General features: G+C 41.1%; 1 protein-coding gene and 1 non-coding gene across 4 annotated transcripts; both read right to left on the minus strand.

Moving 5' to 3' along the window:
• Positions 1-1436: 1436 nt before the first annotated feature.
• Positions 1437-25909, minus strand: LOC113925918 (placenta-specific gene 8 protein-like). Of its 3 annotated transcripts, XM_027600615.1 has the most exons (6): positions 25798-25856; positions 23768-23860; positions 9400-9528; positions 7729-7853; positions 3306-3420; positions 1437-1646 (listed from the first exon to the last, which is right to left on the minus strand). In XM_027600615.1, the coding sequence occupies exons 3-5, from the start codon at positions 9497-9499 to the stop codon at positions 3316-3318; spliced, it is 330 nt and encodes a 109-aa protein (XP_027456416.1). In that variant the 5' UTR covers positions 9500-9528; positions 23768-23860; positions 25798-25856; the 3' UTR covers positions 1437-1646; positions 3306-3315. The 3 variants fall into 3 exon arrangements, with proteins under 3 accessions (XP_027456416.1, XP_027456418.1, XP_027456417.1); XM_027600617.1 differs by lacking the exon at positions 23768-23860 and having other exon boundaries at positions 25798-25909; XM_027600616.1 differs by lacking the exon at positions 25798-25856 and having other exon boundaries at positions 23768-23878.
• Positions 13920-14049, minus strand: LOC113926125. Its single transcript, XR_003521200.1, has one exon. It is a non-coding gene; the product is annotated as a small nucleolar RNA SNORA18 (small nucleolar RNA).
• Positions 25910-26818: the final 909 nt, after the last annotated feature.

Genomic DNA, 26818 nt, shown 5'->3' on the forward strand with positions numbered 1-26818 from the left:
CAGGAAAAGATGCTCAACATCACTGATCATTAGGGAAAGGCACATCAAAACTACAATGAGATAGTGCTTCACACTATGGAAACAATCTAAGAGTCCATCGAAGGATGAATGGGTAAGGAAGATGTGAGTGTATATATATATATATATATATATATATATATATATATATATACACATATATACATACAATGGAATATTTCCCAGCCATTAAAAAAGAAGGCAATTCTGTTATTTGGGACAGCAATGGATAGAACTTGAAGGCATTAAGCTAAGTGAAGTAAGTCAGACAGTGAAAGACAAACACCACATGGTGTTGCTTATATGTGAAATCTAAGATAAATAAACTACCTGAATTCATAGACAGATTGGTGGCTGCCAGATGGGCATGGTGGAAGGTGAAATGGGTAAAGGGAGTCAAAGGTACAAACTTCCAGTTATAAAATAAATATGTCATGGGGATGTAATGTAGAGCATGGTATTATATATTGTAAAGTATTGCATATTGGAAAGTTGTGAAGAGAGTAATCTTAAAAGTTCTCAACACAAGAAAAAATTGTAACTATGTTCAGGGATAGATGTTAGTTAAACTTATTGTGGTGATCATTTTGCAATATGTACATGTATCACATACCATAATATTGTACACCTATGTCCCAATTATACCTCAATTTTTAAAAATGCCACATTAACCTTGGGGGGAAATAAAAAAGAAAGAAAGGTATGTGGAGTTCCTGTGGCTGGCTTGCTGCAGATGACTTTACAGAGGATAGAAATGACTAATGGCAATTTCAGTTAGAAATTGTGTGGCTTATGACAGAAATACTATCTTTGGTCCATATAATCTATGGCAAACTCTGCATTGCTCAGCAAATACTACTGGAGTGGATTTACTTTATGGGGTTGTAAGAAGTGCCAAATGCCATCCTGACTCCCAAAGGGAGGCCCAAGGTGGATCAAAATATCACCCTTTCTTTTTCCTTTTTTCTTTTTTTTTTTATTATGTTATGCTAGTCACTGTATAAAGTATCACCCTCTCTTGGGGTGAGGGATTACACAGGGTGATACCTTGCCTACCAGTGGTGGGAAAGTCTAAAATTAGAAAAGGCTTGACAACATTTAAAACACTTTTTATTCTGGACATTTCCAAACATATATAAAGATAGAAAAGTGGAATAAGGAATCTTTATGTGCCAACTATACTTCCAAAAAAAAAAAAAACTTTCAAAATTAAAAAAAAAAAGACTCTCCATGTACCCCATCATTCAGCTTTAACATTTTGACAAATTTGGGTTCATTTTTTAAAAAAATTATATTGTAACTTTTCATAAAGCTGTATTTAAAGACACTGATGAATCACTGAACACTACCTCTGAAACTAATGATGTACTATATGTTGGCTAATTGAATTTAAATAAAAAAATAAAGACACAAGAAATGTTGAGGACATTAATTTTTTAATAGCAGTCATGTTAGAGAACAGCACTGGAAATGTATTTCTTTTGAAATAAACTAGAAACTTAAAATGTCTTGAAGCCACTGGAAACCATATGATTAGTTGAATTAGTTTCTAAGATTTGGGGTGAGATAGTACTCAACAGATGCAGTATGTGATTCTAGGATTTCTTTCACCACATTGTGAATGTGACCTGTAGAAATCAGAAAAAAAAAAAAAGGAGAGAATAAATGAATGAACAAATTAGGATTTATCAGTTTCATCTTTTACATTATCTTGTCCCAAATATCAAAACTTCCATTCCACCCATCTCTTACTGCCAAATTGCTACATATTTAAGATCTACATCAAATCATGGCCCCTGATTCAGTACAATATATTAGAAAGAGTCACAATCAATAGTTAAGATTCAGATGAGTCTCCTAGGTTAGGGTCTCATTATGCTTCCTTGCTTGAAAATTGCATTGATTTATTCTTCCACAATATTTATTAAGTGACTACTAGGTGTCAAGCATTGTTGTTAGGTGATTGAGGGAACCAGTAGAATGCTCTGTAGACTGCCAGAGTTAACTTCTGTTATCAAATGTCAATGGGTCATCAACCATGCAAGGTAGGAGTCTCCAAAAGGCAGAGAACACCAAACAATCATTTTCATTAACTGTACCAGTAAACTGTCACATCCTCCTTGCCTTAGGGCTACTTTGGCATCAAATTCTGAGTCAAGTTGTTAATATAGGACTTTTAACAAATGTCACCGCTTGCAAAGAGAGACAACAGCCAATTCTCAGGAGGTAGAATATAAGGAGGAAAAAGAATGATAAGAAAACTCCCCATCTTGACTCTGCCTGAAACTGAGTAAAGCACTTTAGTCATTCCAGGAAGCCATTGAAACAATCAGAAGACAAATGTTAGGATACAAAAATGCAACATGAAATGAACTAAAATGTTCGTGAAGAAGACACCATTTTGTGGGGCATGTGGCAAAATAACTAAGAAAAAGATCGCACCAGTGACAACTTATTCTACACAGGAATGTGCCATCCTGATCAAACACTCCCAGAGACCTCTTGGGAGAAAGGATTTTATAGATAATTATCATTTCCAGGTGAAAACTAAACTTTGATTGCAAATTCCACGGGGACTAGAAATAAGAGATGGAAAGACAGGACAAGTAAACAGACTGCATGTCTGAGAGAAACAGATACTCAGATTAAAAATGTGACTAGGGGAACTAGGAAATAGGTAAATGAGAGACTACCCAACTTCGACAACACAGCCACCAAAAAGTCAGTAACTCCTCTTCATAGTAAGGGCTTTAGGAATTTTGGATAACTGGGTGAAATGTCCACACTGAATTTATGGAGACTAAAATAGCTTCCCATCACTTTGGAGGAAGGATTATTATACTAATATTCTGGTGTTGTCAAGAACACGGACTAGGCACATTATACAGTCACACTTAGTATCTAACACCTCAACTGATTAGTGTTGGTAGCAGCATACCTAGGAACTAGACTTAGGGAAATGAATGTCTGGTCACACACCTATCTTGACTACTTCCAATCATGATCTAGTTAAGATACACATGGTTGGTATGGGGCATGCTCATTGGTACATCACATGGCAGACAGCCTAACAAACCTCAGAATTCTTTCCTATCCTTCCAGGTTTAGCCCTCTCAACCCATGGAAGCTGACTACCAACTGTTGGTGTAGGCTGGCAATTAAAAATCATTTATCCTCCATTTTGTAAGGGATGTTTCATGTATTTGTGAGAGAGGACCAAGGAAATAAAGGATGTTATTGAGCATTTGTTTTGATACTCTTAAATCAAAGAATTCCCACCAACTTACCAAGCACCTTTTAGAAAGCATTCATTGCTTTTCTTTTTTCAATATCTCGCTTGAGTTGACAAAGGCTGCATAGAGGGAAACAACTCAGCCATAGGAAATCACTGCAAATAGATCCCTGTTAAAAAACAAACAGTGGATCCACATGGAGCCCATAAATATAGTCACACAAGTCCTTGCATTTACATAGCTTTTCAAAACTCTTTAAAAGGTATATTTTATGTCCCTGGTTATCGTGAGAATTCTCATTATCCCCATTTTTCTGATGACCCAAATGAAGGTAAATGATTTGTTCAGAACACATAACAAATTGGTAGTGGCACTTGGTCTTTCTTTTCTCAAGCCAGTGCCCTTAACCATATATGACATGATTTTAACTGATCCTCAGGTTATGACTAAAGGCCTCATCCTCTAACATCTCTTCTGAGATGCTTCCCTTTAAAGCCTGTTGTGAAATGCACGAATTTTTCTGTAGTTTGTGAGCAGAGCCAGATGAGGCCCCACACTGTATCCCTCTATAGCCATTTTCATTGACATCTTTCAAGTTCTGCAATGGAAGAAGTTTGGAGCAAAGGGGAGATACATAAATTATGGTGGAAAGAAGAAAGAAAAAAATGACTATTGTTTGGAAAGCCATGGAATAGGGTACTTTGCAAGGATTTGAGGGCCCTCTCAATGGAAGGTCCAATTGGGTCCTCAATGACCTTCTGGAAGACATGCCCTTGAAGGGATTCCTATTCTGCTGCATGAGTCACTGAGGGAACCAGGGAGTTATAGTCTGATAACCTGGTTTTATTACTGCATGTCTTGACAGATTGAAATAATTTTGAGCTCCGTTATTTGACAGCATTTATGTTTTTAAATGTTGAGTTTAATATAATTCCCAATTTACACTGTGAGCTCGTGGGGTGGGGTGGGGCGGGGGTGTGGTGTATAGTTAGGAGCTTCTAAATGGTGAGATTATGAGTGATTTATTTTTAATGAAAAAAAATTTTTCCCATTGCTATAGTGATTTTGATCGTCATGTAACAGAGTAAGCATTTGGGGCAAAGAGCCAATCCATACTTATAAAGGGCGGTAACAATTTCCACACCATAAGAGTTTGCGAGTAGTAAATGAGCAAATATATGTCAGAATAATATCCCAGCTCATGGTAGTACAATCAGTGGTTGTCTCTTTTCTTCCTCCTTCTCTCCTGCACAGGTTGTGCCCTGGCCAAAGAGATGCTCTCTTGGCTGTATTCATGAAGGGAGGGGCAGATCAGAGAGGCTGCATTGTAGCAGTCTCATAAAAATTTGCACAGATATGAAAGGGAAAGAAAACAGAGAGCCTGAGTGATACAAATCAGTCGTGGGAATTAGTTTTAGGTCTGTTCTAAGGAGGAAATAGAGATACACTGTCTATAAATATACTGCTGCATTGTATGTTGAGGAAACCTACTATATCTAGAATCCTAGACCTAGAAATCATCTTGCATAACTTCCTCATGACAGATGAGAAAACTGATGCCACCACATGATTTATCAGAGAACATGCTGAGCTATTCCCAAAGTCTTATCTCCAGGATCCAGTTAAGTGCCCCTTCCTATACACCATGTTGGGGTCTTGGGCTGCTTTGAGAACCTTACCATCACACCATACACATAAGTACCCATGCATGACACTCTGCATACAATTCAGGAAGTTCAAGGTCAAGGCACAAAGTTAAGAACCCCTGTGTGTTATGCTGCCTTAGGAGTAGCATGAATGAGAGCAGCCTTGAGTGCTGAGCAAGTCAGGTAGCTGAGCAAGCACACAGGAGAAATGAGGCCAGGGCCCTGAACACACCTCTGCCCTGAGGAAATGGCTGAGTAATTCTCTGAGAAAAGAATAAAAATAAAAGTGATTGTTTACTGAGCACTTATTACTTGCCAGGTCCTGTGCTAAGCCCTTTCCACACATTACCTCACATGATTCTTGCTACCCCATTAAAGGGGAGGTATTGTTGTGATCATTTAGCTGTGAGGGGGTCGAGGCTTAGGGAGATTAATAACGTGCTCCTGTTGCAATGGGAGCAGTGAGTGGGGCAGAGGCTATGTTTCCAGGAAAAGAATCCATCATATCACTTCTTTGTTTAAAACATTTTCAGTGGCTTCCCTGCTCACTCAGAGTAACAGCGGAAGTCCTTATAATGGTTTCTTGAGGCCCTAGAATTTCTAAATCTTGCTCTAATGTCATCTTTTTCTATGACATCCTACCCCCACCCTCTCACTCATTCTATTCCTGCCTCTCTGGCCCCTTGCAGTTTCTGGAACATTCCAGATAAACTCTACTTTAAAGCCTTCGGTGACACTCTTTCTTCTGCCTGGCGCTTCCCCAGAGGGGTCATCTTCTCATCCTTTCACTTTTGTACCAAGCCTTTCCTGATAACCCTATTTAAAAGTAGAATTCCCTTTCTAAAAATGTGGATGGGCATTGAATTTTGTTGAACTTTTTTTCTGCATCAACTGAGATGATCATATGGTTTTTCTTTTTGAATCTGTAAGTAGAATATTCTGATATTGAGCCATCTTTGCATTCCTGGGATAAACCTTGCTCAGATAAAAATATATTTTATGATGCTGAAAAAAAATAAAATAAAATTAGAACCCTTCAACATTCTTTATCCCTCTTCTTTGCTTTGTTTTTTTTTTCTGTACCACTTATTAGCATCCTATAAGGTTTTTACTTAGTTACAGTGTAGCGATCTTCTCCTATTAGAGTGTAAGCTCTACCGTTGACAACCATCATAGTAGTAACTAGTTCAGGTGAGAAGCTTTAATGGATGTTAATCCCAATGGGTGAAGGTTTGATGAGCAATAGGATATTTACATCTCTCTACATGGTCCTTACTCATTATAAAGGGGAAAATGGCAAACTTACAGTGGAGAATCCTGGTGGACTCTACCCTAACTAAGTAATCAAAGTAAACAACAACCATAATGGGATACACTGATGTTATGTGCCTCTTGATAGGAAGCACAGCAAATATTGCATCAGTTCTATGGAGGTTCTGCCAAAGTGTAAAACCTAAGTCCAACTGTGAGGACACATTTGACACAACAAATTGAAAGGATAGTCTACAAAATAACTGATCTGTATTTGGGGGGAAAAGAAAGACAAGGAAAGACTGAGAAACTATTCCTTATTGTAGGAAACTAAAGAGGAAGGACAATTGAATACAATGTGTGATCCCAGATTGATTTTCTTCTCATCCACAGAATGTTATTGGTAGTTTAAAAAAGATCCACAAATTAGCTAATAGTACTGTATCAGTGTTAAATTCCTGATTTTGATCATTGTATTATGGTTATATAAATGAATGTCCTTGTTATTAAGAAATACATGATGTGGGCGCCTGGGTGGCTCAGTTGGTTAAGCGCCTGCCTTCGGCTCAGGTCATGATCCTGGAGTCCCGGGATCGAGTCCCGCGTCGGGCTCCCTGCTCGGCAGGGAATCTGCTTCTCCCTCTGACCCTCTTCCCTCTCCTGCTCTCTATCTCTCATTCTCTCTCTCTCAAATAAATAAATAAAATCTTTAAAAAAAAATACATGATGTAATAGAGGTAATAGGACATCATGTTTGTAATTTCCTATCAATGTTTCAGAAAAAAAAGAATAGACAAATAGGTGGAGGAAAAAGAGTAAATAAAACAAAGGTGGCAAGATTTTAGTATTTGGGGAATGTGGGTGCAGTATATTCAGGAATTCCTTGCATCGTTTCTCTTCCCCCCACCCCATTTATTATTTCTGCAACTTTTCCTTAAGTTTGAAACTATGTTAAAATAAAGGTCTTAAAAAAATAAGAAGAAAAAGGATGTAAGTCTACATGTAGACAGGGATTTTGATTTGCTCTGTTCACTGAGGTGCCTAGATCTAGCATCTGGAATAGTACTGGGCATGTCCGATGTTCAGGACAAATCTCTTTTGAATGAATGAATACCAATTTATGACTTAGCCAGAGCCCAGATGCTCAATAACCCCTTTTGAATGAATGAACACTGGCTTATGAGGCAGATGTACCAGCTCGGAAGGGATCTACCACACACCCATTTTCTCCCCAAGGCTTTCTAACAAACTATCGTCCAGCCTGCAGATTTGCAGGGTCCTGGGTCCGGCTGAGCAAAGCGGGGAGAGGCTAAAGGCTCTCCATTCCTCACCTACTCACTTCCAGCAACTGTTTCAGAGACCCCTCTACAGGAACAACATAAGATATTATTACTAATACGTTCCCCGGTATGGGCAGCAGCGCGGCTCCTGTCAATCACTTCAAAAATTTAGGATGGGAGTAGAGAAAAGATTAGGGTGAAGCCGTGAAGGTGAGGGGGGCAATCGCGCAGATGTGGTCAGCCCGAAGGGAGCCCTCAGGTGTCCCGGCTTGTGTGTCCCGGTGCGCGCGGGGGACTCACCGGGAGGCCGTATCGCGTCCGATACAAGGTCCTCATAGCGACACTCGCTCCGCACAGACAGCATTCGTTCATGTCAGAGGCGATCTGACACGAAAGGCACAAGGGAAAGAAAGTCCCACAGAGGCCTGAGTGCAGGGGGAAGGCACACAGAAGAGTTAGTGAAAGGCATCATGCTTTCAAAGAAATCACACCTCTTTCAAAAAGATGCTGGCTCAGGAAATGGCTTTCACGGGCCCTCAGAGAAAACAATGTTGTCATCTGGCTCCTTATGTCTTGCTGCTAGAGCCCTCCGTGGAGGAATTGGGGCTAATTTGTGAGTCACTGTACCAGGTCCGATTTAATTGCAGAAGTTCCTGCCTTGCCAATCTGAGCGTGCTCACATTCTCTCTCTTCCCTGCCCATGTTACCTCTGGGTCATGCTTGGGGAGGAAGTTTGTGGCATCAGGGTGTCTGAGAAGCCCTCGAAAAACCGTGGGAGGGGGTTGAGGGTCAGAAAACACTGAGTGAAGAATCATTAGGGACAAAGAGCGGAAATAGATTCTAGAAGGTCATTCAGGCAAAAGGACTCTATCATCGTTATGAGGATGGAAGCAAGCAGAAATTAAGGGATATTGGTATCAGTTGTTTAAAAAGTTGAGCACAGTTTCACTTTAAAGAGTCTCTGCAAGGCACAGAAAGGGCCCAAGGAAATAACAACAAACAGGAAACTGTTCTCAAATATGCTTTGAGTAAAAAGTCTATTTTGAAAAGTGCTGGGGTGGAGTTGCAGTATGGCTGTATCCTAGATACGATAAGAGAGTCAGTGGTTTTTTGATTGATTGTTTTTAAGCAAAAAGCTATCTCCAAAGAACCTGGCACTTCCATCATACACAAAAAAAGGAGGCTGTTTCTCACAAATGATGTCGAGATGAGCCCCACAGAGAATGTCTGCAACCCATATGGCAGGAGACTCTGAAATAAGAAAAAAACTTCTCATACCAAAGTGTGTTTTGTAGTGGGAAAGAAGTAGAAGGCTGCAGTGCTTTCTGAAATGGAACAGTGACAAGAGTTGCAAGAATGGCATTGAAAGATGGAAAACACAGAATGGCATTGTCCGAAAAGGGAGAGGTAAGTAGAAGACAAGCTGGAGCATGTGTTAAGAGCATGGTGATACTAAGAGGTGAAAAATGGCAGATGGCGATTGATCTCAACAAGGAGCACAAACTCAAGATCATGCAGGTAAAATGAGTGATGGATGGGAGAAAAACACAAAATAGCCAATAGCGGGCATAAATAAATACGGCAAACTGTAGAATGAGAATCTCTTTTAATGGGATTAGCTCATGCTAAGCAGCAGCTGAACTCTGTCATGTGTGATGAAGGCTCATCTTCCCACATTTTCCAATTTTTGAGAGGAGTTGGAAATCTAGATTGGAAAGCCAGATTTTTATGTGAAATCTTATTTTCATATGTTTCCTTGTATTTTTTAAATTACTACATGAAGCGAGTTCATCATGTACAGGACAAACAAAACACATCCGGTGGCTAAATACACCCATGGGCTTGCAGCTTGTGACTTCCGAGTTGGACAGTAGAGCAGGAGCTCAGTGACAGGAAAAGTTAGACGGGTTTTATTAGGTCAGGAACCTGCATTCTGGGAGTCGAGGAGGAGCAATAATTAGGTGCACTTACAAATCCCCAGGTCATCACAGCAGTCAAATATGCCAGTTTGCCAGTCACTATTCATCCCACCTCCTGTACCATATCCTGGCTGCGAAACGACTGGATTCATTTTTAAGGCTAAGTTCCAAAGGGCACTGCCTGTGAAAACAAAATCAAAAAGGTATCAAACACCTACCAGTATTGGTTGGATAGCATGTAGACCCCAGTCGAGAAGACATTTCATCACACTTTTCTTGATCGGGGTGGCCACCCTCAACTGACTTAGCAAGACATTTCTGGACTATTGTCGATACTTGGTAATGAGAAACATCAAGGAAGTGGGGTGAGGGTTCCTTCCACAGGTTTTCTGGGGGGTTTTGTTGCCCTTTTCTCTGATCCCTTTTTTCTTTTTATCAGCAAGATTTTTTTTTCTATTTCAAGATAACCATCCTGAACAACGTCTTTTTTGCACATGAGGTGTTTTATTTAATAGTGATTGTAATGACTTTTACAAAGCTATTGCATAGACATTATCTCAATTGCCCCTTAAGAACTTGGTGAGATAAAGTTCTTTACTTCTCCAAAAAAGTTGTCATTACACTGATGCTTCTAGATAATGTCAGTCCTCATTCCGTAATTGCTAGTGGTATCCTGATAGCTAAAGTTTTAACAGATGTCCTCGGTTACAAAAAAAAAAAAAAGATTAACTTCTTTTTGTGAAATCATCAGGCCAGAATCTGTAAAAAAAAAAAAAAAAAAAAAATGGGGGGTGGATTTCAAGCTTCCACAGAAAAATCCAGTAGTTGCAAAGCCACTAAGAAATAGTGTCCCTCAAACAAAGTGGTGCCTATATACTTCTCAGATTTCATCCAGTGATCAAGTGAAGTCTCCTGGAAGTTTTCAGAACTCCCGAGGGAGATAATGTATTTGGTTTCACAAGGGTTAATGTTAAAACTTTCTTCTTTACTACTTCATATCTAACCATATGCTGTACTCTGTAGCCTTCGACCCTGCTCACCTCTAACACTTCCCGTAGCCAGGTACAAGGAACATCCGGCCCCATTATCTGTCCACCTGCCCCTCCCTGGCAACAGGGAGGGCCCCAATCAAAGATGCCCCCGGAGGGCATCTCAGTCCTGACTGTGCACTAGGCTCATCCTTAGTGCCTGGTTGAAAACACACATACTTGATTCTGATTCAGTAGCTGGGGTGGACCCTGGGCGAGTAAAAGTTTTAAGAGGCGACTGTGATGCAGACAGCTCTGCGGACCACTGATTGATTACAGGTCATTTCCCTCTCACTCAGCCCTTACCAGTCGGTCTTCTTAGCTCTTCCCCTGCCCTGCTCTTTTTCCTGATTGATTTTTTCTCCACTGAGATCGTGGCTGTGATCAGTTGATTACCCCACTAGGTGAGTCCCTACAAATGGGGTGGAGGTATTATGGAATAATATAAGCCAGGGCATTCTGACCACGTTAAAAGGCTGCCTCTAATATTTATTATCAAGAACCTGCTTTACGACACAAAGGGAAAAACACCAGATTGAGAAGGCTCTATAATTACTGTCACCTTGCACCCGGAATTATGGTTGAAACTATGGGGCTAGATAAACATTTCATTGGAGTCCAGAGATCTTTCTCCTCTCTGATTATTTAGGAGGATTATGATATCTTTCCTACTATCATCCAATCAGAGTGGGCACATGATGTGAACTCAATCTACTACCTGAGAAATAGTTACAAAAGTTGAATAAATTGCACGGGTAATGTGTTGTTCGATACTGAATGTTATAGATATACTTCTGGCCTCAAGGATGAATGATCCAATGCCTTCAAAATATATACTGGGAAAAGCATGACACGAAAGGTACATATAGCTATTCCTGCTGCGAGTGTATCATTAAAGAAAGAAAAGAAAAATATACCAGTAAGGCTGTATTCTTAATAGAAAATTACTTCTTAGAAGAATCAATGCTTTGGGTGAAAAAGTTCACATAACCACACAAATCAGTTTAGCCAACGTACCAAAATGGAAAACTATGTTAAAGTTCTTTTCAAGACCCCAACCCTAAAAATTATTCCAGGGCAAAGACTCTATCTTAACTATTCCTCCAGCGCTTCGTTACCCTTTGTACAGCCCTGGAAATATCTATTTGTTGTAGTCACTAGTTTACAGTAAGTATAAAATTTGCTGTGTTTAGTGTAAAAACAAAATGCCAGTGAGCAGGGATGCCTGGATGGTTGGTTGGTTAAGCGTCTGCCTTCGGCTCAGGTCATGATCCCAGGGTCCTGGGATCGAGTCCCGCATTGGGCTCCTTGCTCAGCAGGAAGCCTGCTTCTCCCTTTGCCTGCCGTTTCCCCCTGCTTGTGTTCCCTCTCACTCTCTCTCTCTGTGTCAAATAAATAAATCAAATCTTAAAAAAAAAAAAAAATGCCAGTGAGCAGGCTGGAGAATCAGTTCTGATAGGAATCCTGAAATGGGCATCTGCTGCGATTGCCCTACATGCAAATCACATCTATCCTAAATTGTATTGTGTGTGTTAGGTCAATTAATTTAATTCCTAATCTAACACAGGGACTCTTACCACCTGTTTTTCAACCAGTAAATTCCCAAAAAGGTTACATGCCAGGGCCAAGGAAAAGTCATGATCGCTAGTCCAACATCCTTAATTTATAGATGAGGACATGAGGCATGTCTTCCACAAAGCCACAGATGAAGGGGAAAGAAACAGAAAGTAAGTCACACGTCCACAGTGACAGAGTGGCAGGGCTGGGATTTGAATTCAGTTCTTGGGATTCCAAAGCTGTTACGCTTATTTCCAAGGAGTTTCTCAATCTGGGATTATGAATCTTGGCCAGCTAAAGTGAGCAAGACCTGTTTGGGAAGGAAAGGTAAGCATTTCTTAAGGTGTCCCTTCCCAGGCAAATTTTGGAACTATAGGGAGGTGGACAGTTTGTGACTAACTTTGCTTTCTTTGAAGTACGCCTGTTGGTCTGTATGTGTGTGCTCGTGTGTATTTATCTAGGGATGTGTTTTTAGTATCTTGAACCCAGTCACTCAAAAACTTCCTCTAGTGATAGACATTGGGGAGGGTATGTGCTATGGTGAGCGCTGTGAATTGTGCAAGACTGTTGAATCACAGACCTGTACCTCTGAAACAAATAATACATTATATGTCAAGGGAAAAAAAAAAGAAGAAGATAGCAGGAGGGGAAGAATGAAGGGGAGTAAGTCAGAGGGGGAGACGAACCATGAGAGACGATGGACTCTGAAAAACAACCTGAGGGTTCTAGAGGGGAGGGGGTGGGGGGATGGGTTAGCCCGGTGATGGGTATAAAGGAGAGCACGTTCTGCATGGAGCACTGGGTGTTATGCGCAAACAATGAATCATGGAACACTACATCAAAAACTAAAGATGGAATGTATGGTGATTAACATAACAATAAAAATTACTTAAAAAAAGTAAAGGAGGAAGAAAATGCAAAAAAACCCAAAAACTTCCTCTAGAGTTCCACCACACACATTCAGTTAACTGGTTCACAGCCAGGATTATTTTGACCCCCCGCCCCCAGGGGACATTTGGCAATGCTTTGAGATATTTTTGGTTGTCACAATTGGGGGTGAGGTGCTATGGTTATTCTAGTGGATGGAGGCCAGAGATGTTGCTAAACATCCTGCAAAACGCAGGACAGCCCCCACAACAAATAAAGTTCTATCCCCAAATGTCAACAACAGTGCTGAGAAACCATGGTTCAAAAACATCAAGGGCATCATGAAGCATGAGCTTCTGGAGGGGTTCTAATGGTGTCTGATTCAGTTTCCCAGGGGTATAAAAACCGGGTCTACAGTAGCCAGACAAGCAGTCCTTGTGAGGAATGGGACCTAAAACGTTGCTTCCTAGTCACACATGTTTCAAAGGCTAGAACTCAGGGATCATTACATGCCCCGGTTTTCCCATAGATTTGTTCACATCCTGTTCCGAAATCCCTCTCCTGTGTGGCACCTCCTGCTAGTCGTTCCCCTCCCACCCACCTGCCTCTTTTCCTTCTGCTTTTGTTCCTATGTGGACAGTGCAACCCTTCAATTCTACTTTTTTTTCTCTTTCAATAAACTTTTTTTTAAATTTAAAGTCAATAAATTTTTATTTAAGGAATTTTACATGTGATTCTTTCCACTGCTAATCACCATAGTTCCTCCAAAGTCAGAATCATAATCCTCAAAATAGCCCTTTTAAAAAGAAATTTGTTCAAAGTGGTAGAGTTCTTTCTTTCAGTTGGACTTCTTTGATCTCCACTTGAATATGGACATACTTCAAAAATTCCCCACCTGTAATCTTTGGGGTCCAATTTCTTTACTTTAGGGCCATGGTTAGGGTCAGAGTAGATGGATCTGCCTGGTTCTCAGTTTCAAACACCTTCTAAACATGAATGAGTTCAAATCATACTCACCCCTAAACTATCACACCCTAGAGTTATACAGATTGTTGGGATACACCAATATCTAAGATTTTAAAAATGTGACTATTAGGTCTTTCACATAGTTTTAGCAGATAGATGTCTTGCAGTTCCTTCCCCCAGATCTAACACATAGTTCTGTGAACAAAGGAAACCACACATACACTCTAGAGGGGTTTCCAACCATGTGGGTCTACAGAAAGAGTCCCATCGGGATAGACCTCAACTCTCAGTAAACCTCTAACTGAAGTACAATATACATTCAGTAAAGTGCCGAAATCGTCAACATGACTGATGAATTTAACAGTGAACAGTTCTTGTACCACAGCCTGATTCAAGAAGAAGGACATTACCAGCACCACAGAAGCCCTCCTTACTCTCTTAGGAAGGCCTTCTGCCTCTGCCTGTGTTTGAGCCTTACACATGTTGAATTATATGCACTATTTATTCTTCTGTGTCTGGCTTCTTTTGCACAAAGTTAGGACTGTGAGATGCAACCAGGTAGCATACAGCGATAATTCATTTATTCTTATTGACATATAATAAATCATCACATAGATATAAACAACATATTTATCCATGCTACCATTGTATTGTTTCCAGTTTGGACTATTAGGAACAGCATCCTAGTGCTATGAACATTCTTGTACATATCTTTAGGTCGATGAGGTATGTATTTCTGTTGTGTCTACACCTAGAGTAGAACTGCTGGGTCCTAGGTTTGGTAGATAGTGCCAAACAGTATTGTCAAGTGGTGGTACCAATTTACATTCCCATCAGTAATGGATGAGAGTTCCATTTTTCCCACGTCCTTGTCAATACCTGGTGATGCCACCATCTTTCTTTTTACCCATAAGGTGCTACAAGAATCTGGGAAGCAGAAGCCTAGGCATAAGACTGAGAAAAACAGAAATTATGATTACATGATTAAATAGAGTTGCCACATTTAGGGGAAAAAATAAAGGAGATTCTGTTAAATTTGAATAAGTAAGTCCCAAGCAATATGTGAGACAGACTTATACTAAAACATTTTTCATTCTTTAGTTGAAATTCAAATTTCAACTAAAGAAAGCCATTAGTGAAATTCACAATTAACTGGGCATTCTCCATTTATCTGGAGGGTTTTCGGAATAACTTTGGAATTAGAGAATATCATGGTGGGTGGGGGAGTTCCTGCCTCCCAATTTACAGGAATGGGATTGATGTAGGGGAAACCAAAACAATGGGGCTTTCTTAGGTTGTGCAGGAAGCTGCACCCTGCAGCTCCCACCAGGGAGTGAGCAGAGGCCAAGGACCCTAGTGGTGGCCACGATTTATGATTTTCTATCTAAATTCTTAGAAGAGCATTTCCTCTGGGAATGCAATTGTTTATTCACGGACAAAGGAAAGAAACTGAAATTTCTTGAGCAGTTTCTACTGCCAGTTTCCATGTTAAGTAATCTTAGGTTCGTGATGGGATTCTAGCCTCATAACAATCTTTTCTCCTAATTTGAAACCAAATACCTGGAGCAGCGTAGCCAGGTTCCCAGGCAGGTAAGCTGAAGCCAAAGTCGATATTCTTCCATTCTACCAAGTCCTGTCTTCCAAGTCCTATCTTTGGAGGAGTCGCACTGACTGGCCTCGGGCCTGCATAGGCTCCATTTCTCTCAACCAGTCTCAGCTTTGTTGATGGGATCCACCAAACCACTGAATATCGCTCATCTTGGTTTTCCCCAGGCTCCTCATTCCCTCTATTTCCATCCCTCCTTTCTCCTCTGTCCACTTCCTTCTGGCTTTCAGCTTTCTACTAGATCATTCCATGGGTTATATGCAACCCATTTCTGGAAAAGCAAAGTAAATAAAGTCAATTGGGAAGGCCCTGCTTTGAGTCACTTTGAGCTTCTCCAGCATCCAAACAGCCCCCAGCAGGCCTGTCTTTCAATGCTAGTTCTGAGTCTGCATCTGGAACCATTTATCCCACTACCCTGCGTCTCAAACAGAATTCTGTCTTCTCTGCATCACATGGGGACTCTGTCTTTGTACCTATTGCATATAGACCAGAAAATGCCATTCCAAAATATGCCTCTTTGGCATAAGAGTTATTTTGAGTCCATTATTTTGAGAAACAGCACACACAGGAGAAGCTCTGAAAACAGAGTCAAAGTTACCCTTAAGGGAAGTTTACATTTATAAGGGAAAATTTCCATTTGTAACTGTCCCACTCTCCTATCAGAAAGAGAGGGATGACTCTATATCACAAGGGACTCTAATCAATGTTAAGACTTATGGAATTAAATCTGCATAGCAAATCTTACCCTTATTTTCCTGCTCCCCTCCCCATAACTGGCTTCCCCCCAACACTTTCTCTCTAGTGCCTTTAGCTGAAGCTGGTGTTTAAGCCTGAATTCTAAACCACCTCTGAAAGTTACTCATTTTCCTTCATCTCTCCCATGTATATGAGATACATGTGTAATCAACTTCTGTTTTTCTCTTCTTAATCTGTCTTTTCTTCCAGGGGCCCTAGTTGAGAACTTAGAAGGGTAGAGGGTAAATTAGTTTTTCTCTCCTACAAAGTCATTTCTGAAATTTTAGCCAAACCCTGAAAACTCTCAGTTATAAAAATGATTATGCATAGTTGAAAGGATGACATTTCTTAATTTAAACTAAATAATATCTGGAAACAAAAAGCCTCTGGTCACTGTCCACGGTGATGGAGTGGTGGCAGGAGGGCATTCTGCCCAACTTAGTGAAGCCCTCACGTTGGGCCTTAGCTGAGGATATATCCCTTCTCCTTATAGACTTGGATTGGAAAGGAGTTTCCTCGCTTACCAGTATCTGGCTTCTAGCCTTCCCTCTCTCCCCAGACACACTCAGATCCTGCTCCTCCCCAAAAATCTCCTTCTTTGAGCTTCTCCAGCACCCGGAAGCACCAAAGCAGGCCTGCTGCTAATCCTGAGTCTGATCTGCCTCTGGAGCCAGCTATGAGGATCACCTACAGAGCCCTGCCTTGCCTGTATCACAATAGGATCCTTGACTAATATACCACCAATCACATCATTTTCTGAAAATTTTAGCCAAAACAAGGAAAACTATGTTATATGTAAATTTAAAGTCAATTGTGTGTAATTGAAGTTATGACATTTCCTAATTGAAGCTAAACAATTTCTATAACCAAAAAGCTACTCCAAAACATTTCCCCTTTTGTTAAAAATGGTGCTTGTGCTTTGTTATCCTTAAAGTAAGAGCCCTCTCAGGAGTATTTGCATATTTGATAGTGCTCGACTGGGAATTTTTCTGACACCAGAGAGTCCTTTATCCTACTTTCATTAAGGAAGTAAAGATTTTTGCCCACTAAAACATTTAACTTGGGGGGTAAAGAGCACAGGATCCACTGGATCCTCCTAGGTCTCTCATCCTTCTACCATCACTAGTCTCTCTGGTGACCTAATTAATTCAGCTTCTCTGCTGCTTTTGTCTTAAAGTTTGTACCCTGCTGTCAGGCATACATGGCTCTTGGGGAAGAATGCCCGTTCCCTCCTGAACCATTTCAGGGTGCCCTCAGAAAAGGACCAATCCTATTTTTTTCCAGTCCTTTACCATTTCCTTCCCTTATCTATCCAGTCAGACCACAGTGCTCACCAGTCTGCAAGAATTCCCTCCATCCCGCTCCTGCCCTGAGCTCTTGTCCCTTGTTTACCTGCTTACTTGTTAACATCTCATCTCAAATGTCACCTCCTTCATGAAGCCATTCTTAATCCTCCAAGTTGGATTTGCCTGTCTTCCTGCTCAACTTTTTCAACACTCTCATGATATGGTGGAGAGCCTGCTGGACGCGGGAGTCCGCACGCTGGGCACTAGCTACACTAGGTACTTGGCTACCTCTGTGCCTTTTTTGTTTAAATGCCAGTAATAGTATCTCCACTTCCTTTTCCCAAGGGTCATCGGGAAAGCCCTCAGAAGCTACATTAACTTGAGATATGAGATACAGAGATGTGCAAACTGAGCACTTTTATTTTTATTTTGTTTTCTTTTTTTGTTTGTTTGCAGGTTTTTCTGAGGGTGAAAGTGGGCTTCAGTCGTCTGGGCCCCCCCAAACAGTGACTTGCACATATCCTAGAAAATACTAAGTATTGGGGTTCAGGATACACTACCCTAAAATATGGCAGCTTGGCATGTTGAATGTTATTAAGCTGAAGGACTTTGAGAAAATGGCAGAAGCTGGAAGGTCATTTTTACCTCTTTTTCTTGCCCTTCTTCCCTAAAAGCTGGAGATAAATCTGTCAAGTGAAAGGTACTTTCCCAGTACCAGGAACTACTATTGACAGCTAGTGGATAGAGGTCAAGGATGCACCTCCCATTCTTTCCTCCAAACTCCCCATTTAAAAATCCCCCATTGGGGAATATTATGCAGCCATCAAAAGGAGTGAGATCTTGCCATTTGCAACGACGTGGATGGAACTGGAGGGTGTTATGCTGAGTGAAATAAGTCAATCAGAGAAAGACATGTATCATATGACTTCACTGATATGAGGAATTCTTAATCTCAGGAAACAAACTGAGGGTTGCTGGAGTGGTGGGGGGTGGGAGGGTTGGGGTGGCTGAGTGATAGACATTGGGGAAGGTAGGTGCTATGGTGAGCGCTGTGAATTGCGCAAGACTGCTGAATCACAGATCTGTACTTCTGAAACAAATAATGCAACATATGTTAAGAAAAAAGAAAAAGAAGAAGATAGCAGGAGGGGAAGAATGAAGGGGAGTAAGTCAGAGGGGGAGACGAACCATGAGAGACGATGGACTCTGAGAAACAAACTGAGGGTTCTAGAGGGGAGGAGGGTGGGGGGATGGGTTCGCCCAGTGATAGGTATTAAAGAGGGCACATTCTGCAGGGAGCACTGGGTGTTATGCACAAACAATGAATCATGGAACACTACATCAAGAACTAATGATGTAATGTATGGTGATTAACATAACAATAAAAAATAAAAAAAATAAAAAATAAAAAAATAAAAATCCCCCCTTGGGCCAACAATAAATTATTTGGCCCAACAGTGTCAAGGCTGAGAAACTCTGATTCGTACTCTCATCTTGTTCTTAAGAAGATTTGAGCAGCTTACAAACTTACATATAAAACAAGATACAAAATGAAAAATGAAGAAATCGGTCACAGGGAAAATAAAGTCTGGAGCAAATTTAGCACATGCTTTAAGATTCCCGTACAGTGTTGGACATGGGCTGTGTATGAGGTTTTGGGCTCCCTGTCAGGCAAAGCAAAGAGGGAATACAAACATTTAGGAAATTGACCATGTGTATAAAATAAAAATAGACTGACACCTAGAGAAATTTCTCATCAAGGTCTTCAAAAAGGAGATGATATATGACATGAGGTGGTCAAAGCCTTTAACAGTATCTTTACAATAAACAGAACAGTGATTTCTGAGAACTTATTTCCTACTATAGGGTTAAAGGGCAATGCTGGTGTAGATTCACTGAGAGCAATCGATGAGCAGCTAACATGATCCCAGGGAACTCCTTCTCTCTCTAATCATCTGGATGATTCAGGATTAAAAATCAGATTTAAAATGTAGATTGTTCAGAGAGACATGTGGATGTATATTCTTGGAAACCCTTCATGAGCAGTATTTTCACCAGCTAGGATTTGATAAAAATTGGGCACCAATGGGTCTGAATTAGAAGTCTTTGGTGAGAACCCAAGTTCAGATTCCCATGAGGGCTGCTTATCATGCATAGGAACAGGTATGCAGAAGGAAAGACATGGTTATAAAGGCAAATGCATGAAATGCATGGTTATAAAAATGAAATGATGCAGCCAGGCCACACAGCTGAATAGAAGGCACCCTGGTGTAGCATGGAGGTGAGCTAATGGCCATCCTAACTCAACATGGAGATAAGCTAAAGGCATATTTGTGAGAAGGCCTGTTTTCCTCAGAAACCAGTTCTGGGCCTGCTTTAGCAAGTGAACAGTGGGGAAACTGAGAAAGGAAAAATGGCCAATACAGACTACAATTGACATTTAAATGAGCATTTAAAAGAAGCAGATACTATTTTGTTAAGAGGTATATCTTCTGCATGTACTAATGAGCTGCATGTGAGCAGAGGAGTGATCAAAGTCCCAAAGCTGTGCACTGTAGAATCTGGAAAATGCTTATATCAGGTGTTAGCAAAACCTACTCACTGTGGCAATAAAAAAAGGCAGTAAAACACCCTTGGAGTCCAATTTTAAATAACTAACTTCCTGGGCAGTGTTATGGAGACCAAAGAACTGCAACATGGAATCGTAGATAGTGCAAAGAGTTGACCTTTTACAAATACCAACCACTTGGCCTCACTCTTATTCTGACCCATTGGTCTGGGCGAGGGGGTTAGTGGCCTTGGAGTGGATATGTTTAATGCTTCCCAGGTGACTCCAAGGTGTGGTGAGGGTTGAAAATCACCGTATTAAAGAAAGTCTAGCCGAAATGAAGATTTGAGTACTGAAGTAGTGGAGCTTAAGTCTTTTACACAAAAATAAAACACACATTTCCCCCCCCCAGTTTCAAATTTCCCCTACCACCTAAATTTTTACTGCAAACATGTATAATTATAAAAATTTAGTCAAAATAATATGTTCAATGAAGATACTCTAAAAAAATCACAAAAATATCAAAAGAATCTCTCATAAATCCACCATTCAAAAATGAACCTTATTGAAATTTGTGATGTATGTCCTTATGTTTAGTCCAATAAAAAATAATTCATGCACAGGACTATGTTTTAATGAATATTCTCCTAAATATGGCAATAAATCCATTTCTCCTACAGGGTAGATCTTGCTGTTTATTACACTTGGGGAGCAAGCATTCATCTCTTTTAGAAGTGATAGCCAATCATTGTGCTCTAGCTCAGAATTATTATCTGATTAGTTAAGACCCCTGCTATGACTCCTGAGTTGGTGTAGAAGAGCAGAGAGGGTCTTTCTTTCTAAGAAAGAGTTTAATTGGAATTCTTCCAGCTCATCCCACAATTTATTTCTGTCTGCAGAATTAAAGGTTAAAATATTATTAATTGAGTGACTCGATCTTTGAGTTAACTTAAAAGTCACAACTCATATGCAAATATCCTAAAATCCCTCAACTAAAACCAGATCCCTCACTTAGGCAATGGTCTATTTCCCCAGACTCATGTATTGCCTTTATTCTGTTTCTCTCTTCATGTCCTTCCTGGAACTCTTTGTCTCCAGTAGGAGCTCAGCAGAGAGGAATCTCAAAAGGAGAAGAGGGTATCACCAGCAACTGGACCTGCAGAGGGTTTGGCTCTCCCATGCTTAGCCTATCTGGCATCTACTGCATCTACAGGACAGCTGTCCTGTAGATGTCTCAGATTTAATATTTTGGCTAAAAGAACTAGAAGAGCTATGCAGCATAGCACTCTATTTTAAATCTTGCTGTGACTCATATTTGAATTGGAATTACCTGTCCTTTTTAAATATGCGGGCCAGAGGTCCCTTACCTGGTAAGTCAACGTAGCCAATAGCTGCATCCACTCCAGTACAGATCATCGCCAATAGACTTTTTTTTTTTTTAATTTGGCTAAACAGTGAAGTTCATTAAGTGATTTTAAATTTTGTTTTATTGTAAGTGGGTGGAAGCGTCCCTTCCACCCCAATCCGCCCCTCCCCTTGTCAACCACTTGTACCGATGATGGAAGTAAAGCAGGCTAAGATAGTGCTGGTCCTTAGCCATAAAGTCAACTATCAAAACTTGCAGGTTGTTGAGTTTGGGTGGTGTCTGTAATCTAAAACTTGAGCAGGACCCATACAATACTTTATAGGACAACAACACAACCATTTTGAGTCTTCTAGTTGGTGTAAATAGATCTCAAAACTTCAGTGAAAATACAGTTACTCGTGGCCATGAAACACTTAAATGTTGACAATTTTAGTTCAGGGAAAAGGCAGCAGACTCTACAAACACTTGATTATAAAATATTTTTTTCTCAAAAGCCTCCAGATGTATTCTTCCAGAACGTGGTCAATGTGCTAAGAGGGTCATCCATTAAATTCACACACATTTGTCTCCATTTTCAGTCCCTCAAGTTAAACCCAAGTGAGCTTCCATGCAATATTCAGTGCTAATGTCTCAATAAAACTGATGGCTAACCATGGGATGCCCGCTCAAGCCGCTGGACTTCCTCTACATTTTGCTAACAATTTCAGGTGCTCTTAAGGTTGGTTACCAACCAGGAGGTAAACTCAGCCCATCCTTAGGGCACCAGTAAAGCTGGAGCAATAAAGTAAAATAAATGAGAGAAAATTTTAGAAAAATATTTAGCCTCCCTGCTCAAATAAATGTAACCCTTGAGGGACATAATCATAATTATATTGGACTTTATACTTATTTACGTCTGAAAGGGTATAGACAGGGAGCACACTCTAACTTTTTCAGCGCATTTAAGACGTCTAAAGACTCCCATCAGGTCAGTTGTTTTCAGGTCCTTCTCTTCTACTGGAGTGAGGGTGACAGTGCCGCTGCTCGCCAGTCAACTTTTTATCCTACTACAGAGCCTGGAGCAGACAAGATGCTCAATGGGTGTTTTTTTTTTAAATAAATGAACAAACAGTTGGCTCAGTTGGTTAGGTGTCTGCCTTCGGCTCAGGTCATGATCCCAGGGTCCTGGGATCGAGCCCTGCATCGGGCTCCCTGCTCCGCGGGCAGCCTGCTTCTCCCTCTCCCTCTCCCCCTGCTTGTGTTCCCTCTCTCGCTGTGTCTCTGTCAAATAAATAAATAAAATCTTAAAATAAATAAATAAATAAATAAATAAAGGTATGAAGTTAGAAATTTTAAGTTTCTTTTATTTTTTTAATTTTTTATTGTTAGAAATTTTAAGTTTCATACACACGATTTTAAAGTCTCTAGCCTAGACATCTAGATGTCAGAAATACCACCTCCCGACCCCCTACCCCCTCCCTTGTAACAACCATTTTTAAGAAAGGTGCTTGTCTTAGGGGATCTGGACAAAAGAGGGAGAAAAAACTTTCTTTTTTCCTCTTCCTTTAAATCATGCAAGTGAGAAAAGCTTTTCATTCCTTCAACAGGGAAACTATGGACAGCTGCCCTGGTATTTTTTTTTAAAAGATTTTATTTATTTATTCGACAGAGAGATAGAGAGAATGAGCACAAGTAGGCAGAGTGGCAGGCAGGGGGAGAGGGAGAAGCAGGCTCTCCGCTGAGCAGGGAGCCTGATGTGGGGCTCGATCCCAGGACCCCAGGATCATGACCTGAGCCGAAGGCAGACACTTAACCGACTGAGCCACCAGACGCCCTGAGCTGCAGTGGTATTATTGCTGAGAACAACAATGCTACAAATCAGGAAAGGTAACAAGTGGCCAGATCATCACAATTTCAAAAAAATTTGTTTTTGTTATATAAAAACACACAGAGACATTTAGAGTTAATTCTGACAATAAGATAATAATAAACCTCAAAATGGAAGCAGAAATCGTGCCTCCCTACTAGCAAAACTAATTCCAACAGCAATTCCTGAAACCAATTATAAAATAAGAAACTTTCTAGAAGCAATTTAAAATATTCCATTTAAACACACCAGTCAGAATGGTAACACAATGCTTTCTTCTGCAATGATGAAGAAAGTTTTTTTCCTCTTAAAAATGTATCTCTAGTGGCACATTTTAAAGAAACAGTCTACTAGGCTCTTAGGATCACTACTGCCAAATTTAATTTAAAAGACAACCGCATGCTGCAGACATATGAGTTTTAAAAAAAAATTTTTTTCAATGAGGCAAATGATGAATACCTACCACTCAATTCTGCCTTGGCTTGTGTTAATTACATAGTAAGGTTTTACTCGTTCTACGGTTTATTTTTTTAATAATTTGTTTTTCTTTTGAAAGAAGATGGGAAAGAAAAAGCTTACACACTGAAAGGTATTTTGTATTGCAGTAATACTTACCACACTCTAGTTACCTAGAAGACAGCAGCTCAGGCCAAATAGGAGAAGTCTCTGGAACACAACGGCTTTGTTGGCACAGCCTTGGACTGTAGACTGCAAGGGTGGGGTTAGGGGTGGGCAAAGTCAGGAGGTGGAACTGGAGGAAGGAAATCTAGTTATCTCCACTGCCTTGGGGGTCAGTATTTTTCTATTTAAGAAAGTGGGCACTGCATTTTATCTCATTATATTTATTTTCTGTGACATTTGCCTGACACCATTGCTCCCTTAGACAGCGAGATTTATTTATGATTAGGCAGCGACATGTTTTATGAAGGCCCAAGGCTTGTTTATTTATTTAGGGTTTTTCTAATTTATTCATCCCTAAGGCATTTAAGGGGCATGAAATGTGTTTAAAAGTAAGCACTGGGCAGCTGGTCTGAGGTCTCAGAAATGCTGAAGAGATAGGCAACCTTCCTCTGGCCAGGTGGTTGGGACTTCAGTTCCCAGCTAAGGAGCGGGGTGGCATGGACAAGAGGGGATATTGAAGGGTAGGGGGCAGAGTGGGGATGTGGTCAGTGGCATTTCGGTGCCACCTGTCTGGTGCCAGTGTGGGGCCAGGTTCTCAAAGGCGAGACCGATGTCAAGGAGCCCACTCTGGGAGCAATTTCATAGCGAGTGAAAGATGCAGAGGGCCTGAGCAGGGATGGAAAGCAAGAGGAGAGATTTAACAAAAAATCGTAATAGGAGGGCTCCTGGGTGGCTCAGTTGGTTGAGCATCTGCCTTCGGCTCAGGTCATGATCCCAGGGTCCTGGGTTCGAGCCCCGTGTCAGGCTCCCTGTTCAGTGGGGAGTCTGCTTGAGATTCTCTCTCTCCCTCTGCCCCTCCCTCCACCCACGTTCTCGCTCGCTCTCTCTAAATAAAATCTTTAAAAAAAAATTGTAATAGGAAAAGGTAGCTTTTCGGAATTGGGCAGAGGAACAGAAGAGGGAATGACTCACTTACTGAATCATTAGATAGGCACATAGATACCCAATACTGTATATAAAACCACAATTGCTTCCAGGTTGCTAACTAAAAATGTGTTAACTTAGCAGAGGTTAAAATGTCCTTCAGTCTTATCAGTGTGACCCTAACAAGTTGTATTTTCTTTTATGGTGTTTGAACAGAAAGCTTGAATGATTCACATCATTCAAACTGTTTTCTGTTCCCCCCAGGTTAGAGGTGTGTAGAGAGGGAGTTGTTCCTGGAGGCACAAGATAAGTGGAAAAGGGTTCTTGGGTCCTCACTTCTCTTGAGGAACATTTGCCTCGACTGTTCACATTCACATGGACCATTAAGTAGAAAACTCACTATCGGTATAATAAATGCTCTTCCTCACGACTCCACTCCAGTCCCCTAAGTCCTCTCTCCTCCACAGCAGGACGGCTCACCTGCCTGGCTCCCCAGCTGGATGCTGAGCCCTCTGAAGAAGGTAGGGCTTTGTCATTAGCATGACTTTACAGTTGGGGCCAAGCCAGACAGAAGCATGAAATTCAGGGTCTCGTGGGATAACATGAACATGTTTTCAGACAATTCGCGGTAAATGTTTTAGCCACCCATGAACAGGAGAATCCATCTATCAAATGGAGAAGGATCCAGGTCTGGGGGATTTTGCCCATTTTGCCCATCTATACCAATTAAGCAGGTTAAAAGAGCCATACCAGCTCATCTAGGATCAGGGTGAAATCAGCCTCCCAGGACCTCTGTCCTAGTCTCTCATTCTTTTTACTGTTCATCCAACAAATAACATATCGAGAATTTGTTACATACATCAGGCCTATGAAATATACTAGGGACACAAGAGCAACAACCAGTTTCCCTGCTGTTGCGATGCCTATCCAGATTCATCCTTATAAAGGAGAAAGACAAAGGAAAAGCACGTGCAAACACAAATAAAACCTAAGTAAACATACAAATGGACAAAACAGTTGCACATTTTTCTAAGGGTCTCAAAGAAAATTGTCAAGGGGCTTAGATTCTGACTAAGGGGCTGGTAAGAAGGGAGTCTTACCTTGGACAGGGTGGGCAGGAAGGGCCTCCCTGAAGCAGTGCCAAAGGAAGAGCAGCTGCTGATGGGTGGAGGAGGTGGGAGGAGCAACCCGGTAGATGCAGAAGTCCCAGCATGAGCTCAGTGGATTTGAAGGAACTGAGAGGGGGGTTGCTGCAGGACAAGCAATGAAGATTCTCTTTCAATAGGAGGAGCCCAGGAATGGAGCTGGAAATAGTTTTACAGGACTATTCAGGAGAGCCTCTATGGAATGCTGTATTTTAAAGACAGATGGGCAGACTGGATTGTCCGTATGCATGCATGTATGTACATGCGTGTGTGAATTCATGCTGAGAACATCACCCGGGCCATGTGTTAGTCTTTTCATGATTGATTAAAGGAAGTGGCATGGCCACAACCTAGCTTCTGTTGCTTCTCTCTCTCTGCAAACAGGCTCAGCAAGCTTTGGAGTTAAGAACAGGTGGATTTAGTGATTAATGACACATTCCCTGAGAAACATAGTCAGGACGGGTGTGTGTGACTCCTGACATGAACAAACTGCGTTAGGGTCATTGCCATTTTCAAAAAGGACTAAGTAATCCCTGGCCTGTGCCATGTGGGGTACTGCCTGGAGTCGTTTCTATGGTACTGCTCCCGAGGTTAGCTGTTCAGCAAATGTTTATCAAGTTAGTATGGCAGGGTGGTATTAAGTGTGGCCTCTGGAGTTGGAATCACCAAGGGCTCACTGGGCGGCCTTGGACTAGTTAGTCACTGTCTCCGTGCTTCCGATTCCTCACAGGGTTGTTGTCAGGATTAAAAAGTGAACATGGGGGCACCTGGGTGGCTCAGTCAGTTGGGTGTCTGCCTTTGGCTCGGGTCATGATCCCAGGGTCCTGGGATCAAGCCCCACATCCGACTCTCTGCTCAGAGGGGAGTCTGCTCTCCCTCTCTCTCTGTCCCCCCCCACCGCTCATGCTCTCTCTCTCCCCCCTCTCAAATAACCAAATAAATAAATAAAATCTTAAAAAAAAAAAAAAGAAAGTGA

Source organism: Zalophus californianus, chromosome 2, assembly GCF_009762305.2.
Source record: "Zalophus californianus isolate mZalCal1 chromosome 2, mZalCal1.pri.v2, whole genome shotgun sequence".
Classification (NCBI taxonomy): Eukaryota; Metazoa; Chordata; class Mammalia; order Carnivora; family Otariidae; genus Zalophus; species Zalophus californianus.

Coding starts and splice junctions, on each gene's coding strand:
- LOC113925918 (XM_027600617.1), bottom strand. CDS start 9,499: ATGAATCCAGTCGTTTCGCAGCCAGGATATGGTACAGGAGGTGGGATG. Junction 7,854..9,399: donor CTGTGATGACCTGGGGATTT/GTAAGTGCACCT, acceptor CCCTGCACTCAG/GCCTCTGTGGGACTTTCTTT. Junction 3,421..7,728: donor GGACGCGATACGGCCTCCCG/GTGAGTCCCCCG, acceptor GTTTTTTAACAG/GGATCTATTTGCAGTGATTT.